The sequence below is a fragment of the Azolla caroliniana genome, unplaced genomic scaffold (assembly GCF_043228905.1).
Source record: "Azolla caroliniana isolate FFs.n. ecotype wild unplaced genomic scaffold, voAzoCaro1.0.p SCAF_6, whole genome shotgun sequence".
In the NCBI taxonomy this organism is placed as follows: Eukaryota; Viridiplantae; Streptophyta; class Polypodiopsida; order Salviniales; family Salviniaceae; genus Azolla; species Azolla caroliniana.
In genome coordinates, this window is record NW_028230441.1 from 1,009,478 (window position 1) to 1,024,958 (window position 15,481).

At 40.8% G+C, this 15,481-nt stretch overlaps 2 protein-coding genes across 8 annotated transcripts; one reads left to right on the top strand and one right to left on the bottom strand.

Annotated features, from left to right (window-relative positions):
• The first annotated feature begins 678 nt into the window (after nucleotides 1-678).
• Nucleotides 679-5,665, top strand: LOC147862421 (uncharacterized). Of its 2 annotated transcripts, XM_087320888.1 has the most exons (3): nucleotides 679-849; nucleotides 968-1,084; nucleotides 1,169-5,665. In XM_087320888.1, the coding sequence occupies exon 3, from the start codon at nucleotides 1,248-1,250 to the stop codon at nucleotides 5,304-5,306; it is 4,059 nt and encodes a 1,352-aa protein (XP_087177014.1). In that variant the 5' UTR covers nucleotides 679-849; nucleotides 968-1,084; nucleotides 1,169-1,247; the 3' UTR covers nucleotides 5,307-5,665. The 2 variants fall into 2 exon arrangements, with proteins under 2 accessions (XP_087177014.1, XP_087177015.1); XM_087320889.1 differs by lacking the exon at nucleotides 679-849 and having other exon boundaries at nucleotides 955-1,084.
• Nucleotides 5,666-7,537: 1,872 nt separating this feature from the next.
• LOC147862422 (co-chaperone protein p23-2-like) lies at nucleotides 7,538-10,751 on the bottom strand. Of its 6 annotated transcripts, none has more exons than XM_087321496.1 (7): nucleotides 10,617-10,751; nucleotides 9,515-9,683; nucleotides 8,745-8,913; nucleotides 8,550-8,579; nucleotides 8,425-8,450; nucleotides 8,037-8,145; nucleotides 7,538-7,955 (listed from the first exon to the last, which is right to left on the bottom strand). In XM_087321496.1, exons 1-7 carry the CDS (start codon nucleotides 10,619-10,621, stop codon nucleotides 7,909-7,911), a joined length of 555 nt encoding a protein of 184 aa, XP_087177622.1. In that variant the 5' UTR covers nucleotides 10,622-10,751; the 3' UTR covers nucleotides 7,538-7,908. The 6 variants fall into 6 exon arrangements, with proteins under 6 accessions (XP_087177622.1, XP_087177619.1, XP_087177621.1 ...); XM_087321493.1 differs by having other exon boundaries at nucleotides 8,425-8,513; XM_087321495.1 differs by having other exon boundaries at nucleotides 8,514-8,579.
• Nucleotides 10,752-15,481: the final 4,730 nt, after the last annotated feature.

The window sequence follows — 15,481 nt, forward strand, 5'->3', positions numbered from 1 at the left end:
AATAACCATTTTTCGAGTAGTTTGAAACATACTAACTAATGTTATGTATGACAAAGGTTTTTTTTCACATATTTGCCCAACTTAATAACAGAGTAAGGAAATACCAATAATATTCGCTACAAAATAAGCTAAGATTAGATTGTTTGTGATGATTACTAGTTTCATAACTTATATGTTTGCCCAACCATATGTATATATAGTGACTTACCCAAAACGTCCCTTGTTTGGTCCACCATGCCCAATGGTTGTAGGGGCCTGGGGAGGGTTTTCCCGCATGAACTTGACTTGGACCTTTTTAGGGTTTGGCAGAGTTGAATGGCCTGGCCTGGCCTGGCTTGTGTGTGGTGCATATACGTACATATACGAATGACCTCCCTCCTCCCCCCCCAAAAAACAAAAACAAATGGATATTGGTCTGAAATCAACATTTATGGAGTAAAAAATATTTGGAGTTCTTCCCCCAAAAAAAAAACACAGCAAAAAACTCGCCACAATTATTTGTTCGTGATTTTGTTTCTGCTGCAGAGCAGCAGTCTCTGTTTCATCGCGATCTGCTTGCCCCCCTTCCCGGCGCCCGCCACGCCCGCACGCCCGCCTGCTTTAGGGTAAGCTTTTCCTTCTGTCTGTGTGAAGATCGATTTGTTAGGGTTTCGTCTCTGTTCTAAAACCAAATTTGTCTTTAGATCAACCGTAAAAAATAGAAAAAAAATCAGAAGCTCCGGAGAGATTTGAGAAAAGAAAATCTCAACCTTAGCGGAGCCAAAGAGAGAAGAACAGAGAAGAGCAATTCTAGTCCCTTGAAGACGTTCTTTGCTTCAAATTTAGCTTCACAGCTTTCCATGCAGACAGGTTTTGTACATTAAATTTGTTATTGAACAGTTTTTTCCCCTCAGAAAAAAGAACCTCCAGATTATACTCCCAAATTTGCAGACTTATGTTTACTCATGCATCCAGGTTTTCCTCACAGATTCTGTCTTACAAATTAGTGTTAACGGATATCTGAAAGTGCTGTTGAATTCATTGGAAATGTTTTCTTCATTCATACTCATGAATTGAGTGCAAGCGCAAATATGTGTGATGTAAGGTAATAAATAGGTTTTACGCTGTACTAAGTGCCTGCTTACAGTGAAAATTTCAGAGTTTTGAATGGGTTTTCTTTTCTGTCTAGGTAAATCATCAAGGATAAAACACATATATCCGGTGAGACTTTAAGATGTTTGAAGTCTGATCATTGTTGAAGTGAATGTATGGATAAAGAAGCTATGTTGTCTTTTTTCTTTGGGAGCCTTGAGGATAAGAGTGTTGACGAATCAGTTGTTCCCCCAAGAAATGAGGATATGGTAGTTACGGAAGATGAGATTTCCCAGGGTAATTTTATTAACATGCACAAATCTACCGTCTTGGGTCTTAATAAGAGCTTTGAAATTTTGAGTAATGAAGAATCAGCTGTTTTTCCAAAAGCTGAGAATGTGATTCCACAGGATGATCGTAAGAACACTGAGAACTCCACAACCTCAACTGTTGATATGAGCTTTGAGAATATGAATGTTGAAGAATCTGCGATTTCTTCAAGAAACGATAATATGAGAATCACTGGAGTTGAGGTTCCACAGAATAATTGTATGAACACTCACAAAGCGACAGCTTCGGTTGTTGATAAGAACCTTGAGAATGTGACTCATGAAGACCTGGCTGATTTTCCACGAAATGAGGATTTGATAAGTACTGACATTAGCCTTCCACAGGATAACTATATGAAAGCACACAAATCCATGGCATCAGTTGTTGGTATTGATTACACAAATAACTTGTCAAATGAAATTGCTGGGAAGAGAAAAATGCTTCAATTATCTAATATTCCCTCAAAAGATAATTCACAGTCTTCAAACGTGCTATGTGAACTTAGAAGTTACCAGCAAGAGAAAGGAGCACAGTGTGGTCAGATTATTAAAATGAACTTTGATGTAGAACTTGAAAATGTAAATGAGGATCCCAAGTCTTTAATTTGCATGGATGTATGCACCCAGGAAACATCACATGCAACTATTCTGGATGCTTTTAGTAATGATACAGAATCCACAGAGAAACATTTTGCAGCTTTGAACAAGGAAACTCTTGAACCTAGTGGCAATGATACGCTTTTACCAACATTTGATGACGTTGTTCTTGGAAAACTGGCCACAGAACAAAGCCTAATATTTGAAGTTGGGATGGCTGATGATGATGTTTCCTATGACATTAATATATCTTCTGTAGAGGATGAAAATCAATGTACTTTTGATTTCAAAAGCGAAAGCAGCATACATCGTGAAGCATGCAACGGTAAATTTAAGCCAAGGAAGCGTATTGGAGATAAGGTTGATTATGTGGCTTCTAGATTTAGTAGAGGTGATCTGGTGTGGGCCAAAGTTAAGTCTCATCCTTGGTGGCCAGGACAGATTTTCAATGCCTCAGATGCTTCAACGATTGCTAAAAAGACTCAGAAATCTGGAAGACTTTTAGTAGCCTTCTTTGGTGATGGCACTTTTGGTTGGCTGAAGGATTCTCAACTCATAGCCTTCAAGCCAAATTTTGAACAGAAGGTAAAACAGACTAATATGAAAAGCTTTTCTAGGGCAGTTGCAGCAGCACTAGATGAAGTTTGCCGGAGGAGTGAGTTAGGTCTCACTCATTCACGCCATAATGTTCTCCTATATAGCAAGAATACATTTCCACATGCAAATGCAGGAATACAGAATAGTGTGAAGATTGAACACCATCCAGATATCTCTCTGAGTCGAGTGATGTTTACTCCAAAAGCGGTATTGGAATTCATCCAAACTGCAGCATGCTGTTCTTTCCACCAACAGAACTTCAGTGTCGAATATTCAGAAATTTGTGGTCATGCGTATGGCACTCGTTCATTTTTAGTAAATTCTGACAAGTCAAATTTGCTCAATATTGAAATAGCAAATAATAAATCTAATGAAAAAGCCATAGAAGATACTCTGAAGAGGAGGTTTTCGTCTGTTGAAGCTGTTGAAGAGGCAGTATGTGCAGAAAGGAAGGAAGCAAAGAAGCCTTACTGGAGTGAAAAGGATAAATCTGTAAGTGATAAAGGAATGAAAGTGAAGAAGCCACAGCTGAGCGAAGATGCTCTAAAGAATTGTCAGGTTTGTCCAAAGTTGAGGATACAAGAAACCATTTTATCGACAGAAGAAGGTGATACACTAGTAGAAAACAAGGACAGGGTGTATGAAGGTCCTGACGGTCCTGTTAAGGAAGCAACTTCCAGTAGAAGCAACTGGCGACTTGCTTCGCAGGAGTATGAAGGAGGGAAAAGCTCAAAAAATTTAGCAAATCTAGGGGAAAGTGAGACAGCTCCTTTGGATATTGGTAGTGATGGAGAGGCATTTCTTGACATTACAGGTTATCCATCCAAAGTAATGAACAAGAAGCATGAGAAAATACTAAAACGAGAAAAGCAAGCAAAGCCCTTGTTTTCCCCTGCAGGATTTGTTCTTTCCACAGCAAAGCTGCCAACTGCTGGCAAAACCTTCGAAGATCATTCTCAAGGGAGTAATAAATCTGTACCTGGTGTACTGCCAGAGTTCAAGGAATCAGAATATATCGAGGGCTTAAAAAAATATGATATTGATCTATCACCAGTTACAGTGATAGAACCATCAAGCGGCAAGGAAAGGAAAATACTTAAGGGAGAAAAGAGAACAAAACCGTTGTGTCCATCAGAAGGTGATAATCTTCGCAAAACCAAGAAGATGAGAACTGAAATAAGAGAAATCAATGGACAGGCAAACATCATGCATAGATTGAAGGAACGGGACGAGAAAGTTGTTGCGAAAAATCTGAACAGGATTGAAAGCTGTAACATGAAGCTTCTTGAATGTCAAGCAACATACAGTTCAACTCCACAACAATGTGATTCTGATGTCAGAAGTGAGGCCTCAATCTCTGGCAAATCAGGCACTAAGAAGTTTGGGCATTCTCTTATTCGAATTGTTCAGGGCCTACAGGTTCTCGCCAGAGATCCTTTGAGATATGCAAGTAGAAGAAGCTCCCTGCAAGAAGTAATATCTTCTATTTTAAAATTCCGCAATAATGTCTTTTTGAAGAGTTCAGGGTATGGTATTACAGAGATCAGGGCTGTAGTGAACCGAAAAGCACTAGACAAGGCACAACTTGTAACTCACAGTGTGAAACATGTGAAACCAAAATTCAATGTTAAAGAATCTTCTTGTGAGCGAAATGAAGTACAGAAACAACCTTCATCTATGAGGGAAAAGCTGAATTTGAGGATTCCGTCCAGCACAGTAGACCTAGAGCAGAAATGTCCTATTGAGAATGTGGAACTTCAAAGTCACACATATGATTCGCAAACCAGTAAAGATTCTATTTTTCTAGAACGAGGAGTTACCACTCCATGCCTATCTCCTCAGAATTCAATACCTGGTCTACAAGAGCTAGCTGTAGCGGCAAGGAAAAAGAAATCAGAAGTCGAACAAGAGATAGCAACAACAAAAAGCATAGAACAATCTTTTCGAGAAAAACTGAGCAAAAGAAAGTTCTCTGATTTGAGACATGGGTATAGGAATATGAAGCAACATCATTCTAACAAAGATCCATCTGACTCATCATATATGAAAATGCCTATGCGCACAGCTGATGCTAAGGCCACAGAAACTTCACTTGGGCTTTTCATGCAGTTCCCAAAAGATTTCGTGATGCCATCTGAAGCTCAGGTGAACAAAGCATTTAATCAATTTGGGATTCTAGAGAATGCAGGTATTAGACTGTACAAGAATACTTCAGCTGCACAGGTGATCTTTAAGCTTAATTCGGATGCTGAAGCTGCACTAAAGTATGCATTAGAAAACAGAATATTTGGAGCTGAGGTATCATATAAGCTTCGTCACTTCTCTCGGTCTCAAAAAAGTCCTGTATTTAGCAATACATCTGCCTCAAACCATACCATTTGTAGAAGGGATGATCGGGGAAAATCTCCATTCATTGAGAATCTAGAAGAAAATGTGAAAGAAATTGATTCAGTGATGACCACATGCATCCCAGCAGATCCTGTAATGTCACATCAGCAAATCAGCCATGACAAGTTGACAGCTAATAAACTGACTGTCAACACTAAACCTCCTAATCTGACCTCGCCTTCCAATGTAAATGTACCATCTTGTGACATTAAGGATCAAATGATGAAACTTCTTCATGAAGTGAGTCTTATTGTTAACTCATGTTCATTGAATCCACAGCTACTTCACGAGTCGTTGATCTTGGATATTGATGACAAATATTGAAGTTGGTTTGTCTGCATTTTCCTGAGGTATGAGGGGGCTAGATGTGATGCATTAATGAAGAAATTCTTCAATATTTGGAATCAGAAATCCAGGCATTAATGAAAATGTAGCTGGGGCAACATGATTGATCTGTCATTACCTCATGATTGTATCTTAAGAATTTGATTTTTAGTTTTGGTTTGTGCATTTCCCAACATTGCTGGAATGATTTCTAAAACTTTCACTGGCATTTAGAAGTTGTTTTACAAATGGATTTTCCTGTGACGAGCTTTGTGATTTATACTTGCATGGTTTTGTAAGGCAGATGGTTTAATTATGAGCAATGCAAGTCAGTAAAGTCCATTCGTAATAGTGTAGTAGTTGATTGTAAGGTTTGGCATTCTGCAGCGTTTGCTCATATCATTTGTGGAAAATACCATACCATGAAGCTACATTAGCAATTATATTTATAGTAGCTTATATTATTATTCTTTCATCTACTCGTTTAACTGGTGGACTCAAAAGTCCAGACAACGTGGTTCCATTAACAAATATAAGAAGAGATCCTCCTTCAATGGTGTTTAATCTATTCTGGATTTGTAGTGGTATTTATCTATTGTTGCATTTTGTTAGCTGTTTCCATCATTTCATGCTTTGCGAATGTTTGTTTTGAAGATTTGAATCCACATTCTGAAAATGCTGAGACCTCATTGGCGTTTATTGGTGAAACCCTTATAATATGAGAGAACCCTAGTTACACTACGCCTTGGTCTAAGTTACTTTTGCTACCCTAGCTAGAGTAAGCGATCACTGTTTGTGGTGCTTTATTTTTGCCCATTTTGGTTGACTACATCCATTGCTTATTTAGGATATCATCTCAAAGCATCTCCAATCTTTTTATTGTTGTCAAAAATGTCAAATATAGTCCTTGGCATGCTCTCTGGCTTGAACCCAAGCAGTGGATTACGTGTGGACAGTTAATACGTTCCTTTCGGAGTAGAAAAAATCATATCATATTGTTAAAAATGTTGTATAGTTCTCGGCATACTCTTTGGTTTGAATCCAAGCATTGAGTACAACATGTGTGGGCAAAATATAATGTTCCTTTAGGAGAATAGAACAAGAGCAAAAGAGTAGCGAGCTTCTTTTCCAAACTACACGTGCTTCAACAGTCACACTCATTTGTAGATAAGAAAAAACTTCTATCAGTTGATTTAGTGGGGATATGATTCGTATGCATCTCCTATTGTATGTGAACAATTACATATTGGATCTTGCTTTTTAATTGCTGGGTAATTTTGCCATGTTTGTATCACTCAAGCTCAAAAAACATTGAAATACTGTGGGGAAGATAGTGAGGGGCACAAAGAGATTAGAAAGATTATTCGTGGTGGATGTAGCAAGTGGTTCTCGAGCTTCACAAAATGGTGTGAAGTATCACATGATTTAAGTTAGCAATACGGATGTAATTATCCTCTTGAACTCTTGAAAATGAAAAAAACCTATTGCTGTAAGTTTCATATGGTGCAGAAGAGAAACTAGAAATACAGAATCTGAAATAAATAGAGCAATGACTTCTGCAAGTCATGTCGATAATTGCATCTTCTTGAATTAGCTCCATATCTTAACAATAACAAGCCATCAGCAATCATGATGGAATATTTATGATCATGTTATTTGGTACATTGTTTGCTATTCCTAGCTCCTAAATGGCAACCAAATAAAACTACTCGTTCCAATTTCTCAGTGAAATTGAAGCTCTAATCCATTTTATTTTTAACTGAGATTCCAAGATTTCATTAAAAAATACATATATTTAAACCACAACGCACACCCACCAAACAAAATCTACAAAACCTAATTTCATCCTGGAAAATGAATACATGATCATTTTGGTATACCATTCTAGAAGATAGATGCATGGTCATTTTTATACACCATTCTGGAAGATAGCCACGTGATCATTTTGATATACCAATAGTACATTAGAATTTGTACACCAGTTATTTAGTGGTGCACAAATTTACAGCAGTGTGGAGAAACATTCTCATTATTTGTACAGGAAAACAATATGGACCAGAATCATCAGATGCTACATCCAATACAAAAAGGTCTTCGTACTAGCATACATTGTTTATAACTATGCATAATCTGCAAAACATATACTACAATTTGTCACGATTTAAACAAAACAGCGAATAGCATATGTAGTAAAAGAAACATCACCACTAATTTAGAGGTCTAGACATCTAACCAAAAACTCGTTTTTAACATCTATTACATCATACATCATTTCCCACAAACCTATCTAACACTCCATTTAATGGTACTGCTGTTGCGCATTGAAAAAATGTATGTAGCAAAATAAAGTTCCACAACAGAAAAATAAGTTAGTTCAATCACTTCTTTGACTAGCAAGCCAAGAAGAAAGGGATCTCTGTCTACTAGCTGCTTTTCCTAAATGGCAACTGCTAACCCCCAACTTCATGCACTGAAAAACTGTTTCTTGACATAAACATTGAGCACCCCGGAGAAATACAACTCCAGTCACAACAATATGCTCGTTTATGTATGAGCTTCTGCTTGCTAACAAGTTTTCAGATAACTTATTACCATGTACTTTTCACTTATCTTTCTCTTTCTCTGATTGACTGCCAGCATTCAGTTCTGCTGCATATGATACATAAAGTATTCACATCAGAAATGTGAGGGAATATTTACATAAACCTTTTTAAAATCTATTTCACAAACCTTCATCATCTATGTCACGGTCTTCAGTATGGTCATGGTCATGGTCGTGATCGTGGTCGTGATCATGGTCGTGGTCATGGTCATCCAGTCCACCAGGTTGATTGAAGCCCTGAAAATAACAGTTGCATACAGATTCCATCAAAATAAATAAAGAAATACATTTGCATCACCAGTTATAGATTTGACCTCATGGTGCATGTAGGACACATTACTACATGAACACATCCTAGGCCCCAACCTTAAGCATTGTACAGCTAGGATTGCAACCTCTGATGCATTATATCTGTGCAATCATACTATATGATTGCAATCTCAATTCAACACTCAGAGCATAATGTAAACATTAGCTAAGATAAACTTACACAAAACAATAGAGATAGCAACTCACCGAAAAGTCTCCAAGGTCTCCCATGCCTCCCATGCCTCCAAGGCCACCCATACCCCCAAGGCCACCCATACCCCCAAGGCCACCCATACCTCCAAGGCCACCCATACCTCCAAGGCCACCCATACCTCCCATGGATCCAAGGTCAAAGTTGTCAACTGATATTGATGAAAAATAGAAAACAGTTTGGTCATTCTGAGGAAAAATAGGCACAGATACATATATTGTAAATTTACCAGTGTAGGCTTAGTGAAATCAGAGCAACATTTGAATTTTAAAATAATTGAGAAAGCAACACATACTTTAATTTACAAATGTCTTACCATCATTTTTAGCCTCGTCTTCTTCATCTTCATCAACCCATTTATCCCAATCGACCTTGAGGTATGGGGGAGGCTTGCTTTCCCCTTTCAAAAGCCTCTTCCACCATCCCTTCTCACTCTTTACAAGAACACAGAACACATTTCTCAAGTTTGTGCTAATCTTACTGTCCTGCAAGCACCAAAACATTGAATATATTCATGATGCATACAAGATATAATCCATCAATACGTGAATGATTGGCCCATCATGCACAGTTAAATAAGTGGCATTCCTATATGCTCAGAACTATATCAAGGACAGACGACATCAATTGTAGGAAAACAAATACAATTGAAAAACTTCCTCGAACATTCTGGTGTGCAAAACAACATGTAGCAAAAAGGTGAATCAGTTATATGTATTGGATGAACAGGTGCTGCAGGCAATGGTAATATTCCTGTATGCAAATACACATATCACTTCAAAAATTAGTAGCAACGAGGGAAAGTAAAAGTAGTCATGTATGCTACTGAACAAAAAATATTACCATGTGGTGCAACATGTAACTTTCAAAGAGTATACCAATGTGGCAAAAAAGGCTAATCAACCTCAAAGGTCCCAAATGAAATAACATGTACCATTTTGAAAATCACATTTGATGCAAGAAAATGTAAATGACACTAGTTATGGCATCAATATTAACTACAATACCAGAACATTAGCACATGCAATACCATATGTCATTTAAAAAAGAGCATTACGTGTGGAGATAGCAAAATGCTGCATTTACCTCAACATTAACCCCCTCGAAAAGGTCAAAATCAAGTTCATAACCAGAAGCCGTGAAGACAAACTTTCCATCGGGTTCAACCTTTACTTTAGGATCTTTCGCATCAGGTAGAATAACCGTGAGATATACCTTATCAGATCTCTGTGCCCACTTCACTTCAGGATGGCGACTACATTCAATCCAAAAAACAATTTTGCTTATTGTTCAAATAAAAAACCAATGTCTGAGAGCATGTGAAACTTGCTATTTTCAAAAACCCATTGTTTTGTTTCGACAGAAAGAAACAAAATAACGTACATCTCTTGCTTATAAATAGATAAAATAATCTGGCATGACAAATTTTCCCAGGCTGTACTCAAATTCTGATACCACGTACGTACCCACAAACAAATTCAGAAAGCATATGAATGATATTCACAAACTCCAATAAATCCACAACTCTAAATGTGAAAGAAGAGTTCACTTAAAACTCTCATCTTCTTTTGGGCTTCTGGAAAGAGAGAGAATGTACACTTGCAACCTTCAGATGTTCGTACGGTCAACAGAAACACATCATAATTAGTTTCAAATTTTACTATACTATGTAAGAGTATAAAGCATACGGCCAACATAAACATGTCATAATCAATTTCAAATTTTACTATATTATGTAAGAGTATGACGCCTAACTACTTAAATTAGGAAAAACCAGCTTACTATATGGCAAATAAATATCACTTGAAGGTGCTCTAACCTTAACCTGACCATTCACAAGCACAACATAAAATGCACCTGAAGTTGCTCACACCAATCGCTCGTTTTTCACGGAAAGAACATGAAGACGTACGCATTTTCTTGTTTAATAGTTTATACATATAGCGATCAGAAAGCGTTCAGTAGAGGTACATAACAGTCCGAACAGTATCGGAACAAAGGAATGAATACAAAACAAATACTACCAGGAGAAACTCGAGCGGGAGGGGAAGGAAAGAGATCAAGGATAAAAAAGAAAACCCTAAGAAACACATCCGAATCTCAAAGTAAACTAAATGACAGAAAGAAAGTCACACAATTCAGCGAAAACAGATAGAACTGATGAGATGAGAAGACCAGAGTGGCGTACCTCATGTCTGCTCTGTTTCGCAGGAGTAGAGAAAATCTCCGGTGTGCTTCTCGTCTCGTTTCTTTTATGCTCTTTGCCTGTTCCTGCTGCGAGAAAGAGAGACAGAGAGACAGAGAGAAGCGGAGAGAAGTAGAGTTGAAGGCAGACAGACGAGACGGAAAGGAGCTATCGGATGCTTCTAGAAGAAGAAACCTTGTGGGGGGGGGGGGGGGGGGGGGGGGCGCTGTTCATACTCTTAGGGCCATGATCGGTTTCACACTTGAGATACTCTTCGGGCCATGATCGGTTTCACACTTGAGGGGAAAGGACAGGACCATGGGCCCTTTGGAGAAGCCATCGGATTGTCATTTGGGGTCACCTGCTGGGCCTCCCTACGATGCTCCCGACTCCCTACCTTCCCTCGTGTCATATGTTCATACCAAGAAAGAGACAAAGACAAAGATAGAGATTTCCGATATTTTTGTTCATTCAGCCAGCATTTGCCTCACTACACGGTTGACATGTTAAACTCGTTGTTTAGGAACAAACCCGAGCTTGTATAGTTGTTAGAGTGACATTTCGTTGCTTCTACATAAGAGCTACGACGATCATCCTTGGGCTCAAGCATCTTCAATTCCTTTGTTGGAGTGAGTGAGACTAAGCAGACAATCCTAGTCTAGTGGGTTATTAGTAAATGTGTTATCGAGAAGGTCGGCATGGGTTCTCAATCGAGCATCAATCATGTCATCTAGCGAGTTGTTAAACACACAAATGAGTAGTAGTTGTCAAATGGTCCATGTTGCATTGAGCAAGTAATTTGCCTAACACATCCATGCCACATCAAACAAAGCAATTTGTTCAGTGGGTCCATGTTGTGTCAAGAAAATGGAACATCAAGTGGATATGTGTTGTGTTCATTGATGTTGTTTCAATCAAGTACTCAATGAGTTACCATGTGATCATTGGCTCATTGAACCCACCTTTCATGTTTGTGGTCTAACGGTATAGTTGGTGAGGTAATGTTTGTTTCAAAACATTTATCTTCTTCTTCCGAATGGGCAATTTTGTAGTAGTACAGACATTACGCCCACAAGTTCATCTTCTATTATATCCATCCCACTTCATTCCACATTTTGTTGTCGATTTTTTGTGGTTTGCGTGCCATCAACTACTCTTTTTATTTTGCCTCAACCATCATTTTGAGTGGGGGTAGCGCATTTGGCAAAGAATCTTCCTTGATTGTGACTGTTGTCTAAAAGGAAATAGAACAATTGGCTCAATTTTCTTTACTTATAGCATCAATTTAGGGTTACAAAACGATGAAATGGGAGTCGCTCGGTCTCTTTTGATTATGGAGGTTCTAAGGGAGCCGAATCATTGCAAAAGGTTGCCAAGATAGATATTGCACCATCTTGTACTTATTGACCTTCATATTGACGAGAGAATCATATAGGCTTTTAACGTTGACTGTGTAATTATTAATGGACATGCCCCATTGTTTCAAATGTCATTGAGCTCTGTCGAATACAAGTGTATAATGGACATATTCACACTATCCCTTTGGGCCATTTGTGTAATTAGCATAAAGGGTAGTTGCCCTAAGTCGGTCTCTATATATAGTGACCTTGTACCCTTTTTGTAAGGTTGGGTGTTGTATTATTGCTTTGTTGAATAAGAAAGTCTTTTGTGTCTCTCTCTCTCTCTCTCTCTCTCTCTCTCTGTACAACGACCTACAATCTGTCATACGCAGGTATACTCAACAGCAATCGAATGCTCCTTGATCTTCCGCACTGACGGCCCCTTGTCTCCCAACATCTGGTATCAGAGCCTGCACAGTAGTCGGTCCTTCAATCCGCTGTCGGCCGTCGTCTCAGCCTGCACAGCATTCGGTTTCCTGCGTCATTCGAAGAAGAGAGAAGAAGAAGAGAAACGAGGCTTGCATCTCATCGCGTTAGATCATCTTCGCTTGGAGTAAGCCAGCCGGTTGTACTCTGTTCCTTGTGATCGTAACCGCTCGAGGTGAAATCCCCTTGTGCAACATTGACACGATCGTGCTCCACTCGGTTAAACAGCATCCGAAAAGGTCATTAAACGTTGCTCGCCGCTCGTTGTAACCACTTGGTGCAGATCGGTCTCAAGACAACAACCCCAATTCGCGCTTCATCCGGCTGATCGACATTCGGGAGGATCAGTTGGATCTGTCTCTCTCGTCGCTGCAGCCACCCGAAGCAGAATCGGTCCAGATAATCGGTTTCAATAATCGGTATTCGGCATATATATATCTGAAGCGAACCGGGCTCACTCCGACTCGGCAACATTCGGGAAGACCAGTCGGTTCTGTCCCTCAAGCTACCGGAGTCAATTCGAGCAAGTTCCGAAGCCGAACCGACTCGGGTTCAAATCCGACTAGAACGATATCGGGTGAGCCAACCGGCTGCACTCCAACAAGGTTCGTAGTCAACTCCGAACCGAGCTTCGTCAACCGAAACCAAATTTGATGGCATCAACATCCGGCTCGTCAGAAATGAGTCTACGAAAGTTCGATGGATCGAACTTCAACTTTTGGAAGGAACAAATGCAGGACTATCTCATAGTCAAGGGGCAAATCGATCCCATCGAAAATGAAGAACCTCCAGAAGGATACAAACCAATTGAGTGGCAGAAGCTGGACAGAATCGTCCGCGCCACGATTCGGATGCACCTATCGGAATCGGTATACTTTACGGTGCAATCGTGTACGACAACATTCGAACTGTGGAAAACACTGTCGGACACTTACGAAAAGAAGGTCGCCGCAACGAAGATGTTTTTGATCCGGCGCCTCTACGACTTGCGGATGAAAGAATCCGATTCGGTTCAAGCACACCTCAATGAGTACGAAAGCATAAGCTCCCAAATCTCGTCATAGGGGACGGCAATCGAGGATGAACTCAGAGCAATGATACTCATGAGTAGCCTTCCCTCATCATGGGAAACTTTCGTCACAACCGTGTGCAACGCGTCAACCACGGCTGTTAAGTACTCCGAAGTCACGAGCGCAATCCTGACCGAAGCAGCTCGGAGAAAGTCTTTCGCCAAAGACTCAACAGACGACGCTTATGTAGTACAAGGTTCGACAGACCGATCGAACATACGAGGAAGAGATTCCTCACGACCGCCGAACAATCAACGAAGACGGAGCCAGTCACGGGATAACCGAATCTGCAACTATTGCAAGAAACCCGGACACATCAAAGCCGACTGCCGCGCACTCAAGAACAAGAACAACAAGAAGAGTGGCCGGCATGAGGAGATCAATTACGTCAGCTTCTCAGCTGATGTGCTACCAGACGACCCGAATATACTATCAATCGAAAATCCAGTCGGATCAGAAGTCCTACTCACGACTGAAGAGTCGAGCACATGGCTCTTAGATTCGGGCGCGTCATTTCACGTGACTCCTCATCGATCCCAATTTCGGCAATATACGATCCGTCACTCCGACTCAGTTCGGGTCGGCAACTCGCAACGCTGTGACATCATTGGAATCGGCACAGTAGAGCTCAACCTTGCAGGTGGCTCTACACTTGTACTCCACAATGTCCGACATGTACCCGAGCTCTCAAGGCCATTGATCTCAGTCGGACAACTAGATGAAGACGGCATTCGTGCCGGTTTTTCTTCGGGAGGGTGGACACTCCACAGGGGGAACCTCCTGCTTGCTAGAGGACCCAAGATACACTCACTGTATCCGTTACATGTTACGCTCAGAGAGGGTAACCTGTTTTTGGTGGATATTCCTGTGTCATCACTATGGCACAGAAGATTAGGACACCTCAGCAAGGCCGGCATTACGCATCTATCTAGAGCCGGATACATCCCTAAACTCTCCTTCTCCGACCATCAATTCTGCGAGCATTGCCAGTATGGCAAACAAGCAGCCGCATCACACCCGACATCAGCACCAAGAGAAACGAGACCTCTCGATTTGGTCCACTCGGACGTCTGTGGCCCAATGCCGCATCAGTCTCTCGGCGGTGCCTCTTACTTCGTCACTTTTATTGACGATTCGACTCGAAAGGTGTGGGCTTATCCGATTCGCACCAAAGATCGGGTCTTCTCGATCTTCTCAGATTGGCTCGCTATGGTAGAAAATCAAACCGACCGAAAACTGAAATGCTTTCGGACCGACAATGGGGGAGAGTTCAAATCCGATGAATTCGTCAAATTCTGCCGACAACGCGGCATCCGACGTGAATTTACGGCACCACACAGTCCGGAGCAAAACGGGATTGCAGAACGAATGAATCGGACAATCCAAGAAAGGATAGTTTCCATGCTCCAACACTCCGGACTGTCGGATGGCTTCTGGGCAGAGGCTCTACTCACGGCAGTACACATAATCAATATGTCGCCAAGTAGACCTCTAGGACTTCAAATTCCTCAGGAACTATGGATCGGCAGTAAGCCGAATTACGACAAGCTGAGGATCTTCGGATGCGAGGCGTACGCCCTTATTCCGAAAGATGATCGCCGAAAACTTGCACCTCGGTCCAGGAAATGCATTTTCCTTGGATATGGATCGGACGGCGAAATGGGATACCGACTCTGGGATCCCGAACGCAGACAAATCGTCCGAAGTTCGGACGTTGTGTTCAACGAGTCGGCTATGAATCCATCAGTCGAAAAACCGATCGAAGTCCGACGGGTAACATTTTCCGATGTGCCGACCCTTCAAGAAGGCCCCGCTCTCAACACACGGTCAGCTTCACGGGTAGCTGAACCTTACACTACCGACTCGGACAACTCCGACTCGGCACAACAGAACAATCCGCTTTCGGACCATCCGACCACGATACCCGATGCGACCAGTCCAATCATACCTCGACGATCCGAGAGACTGTCGC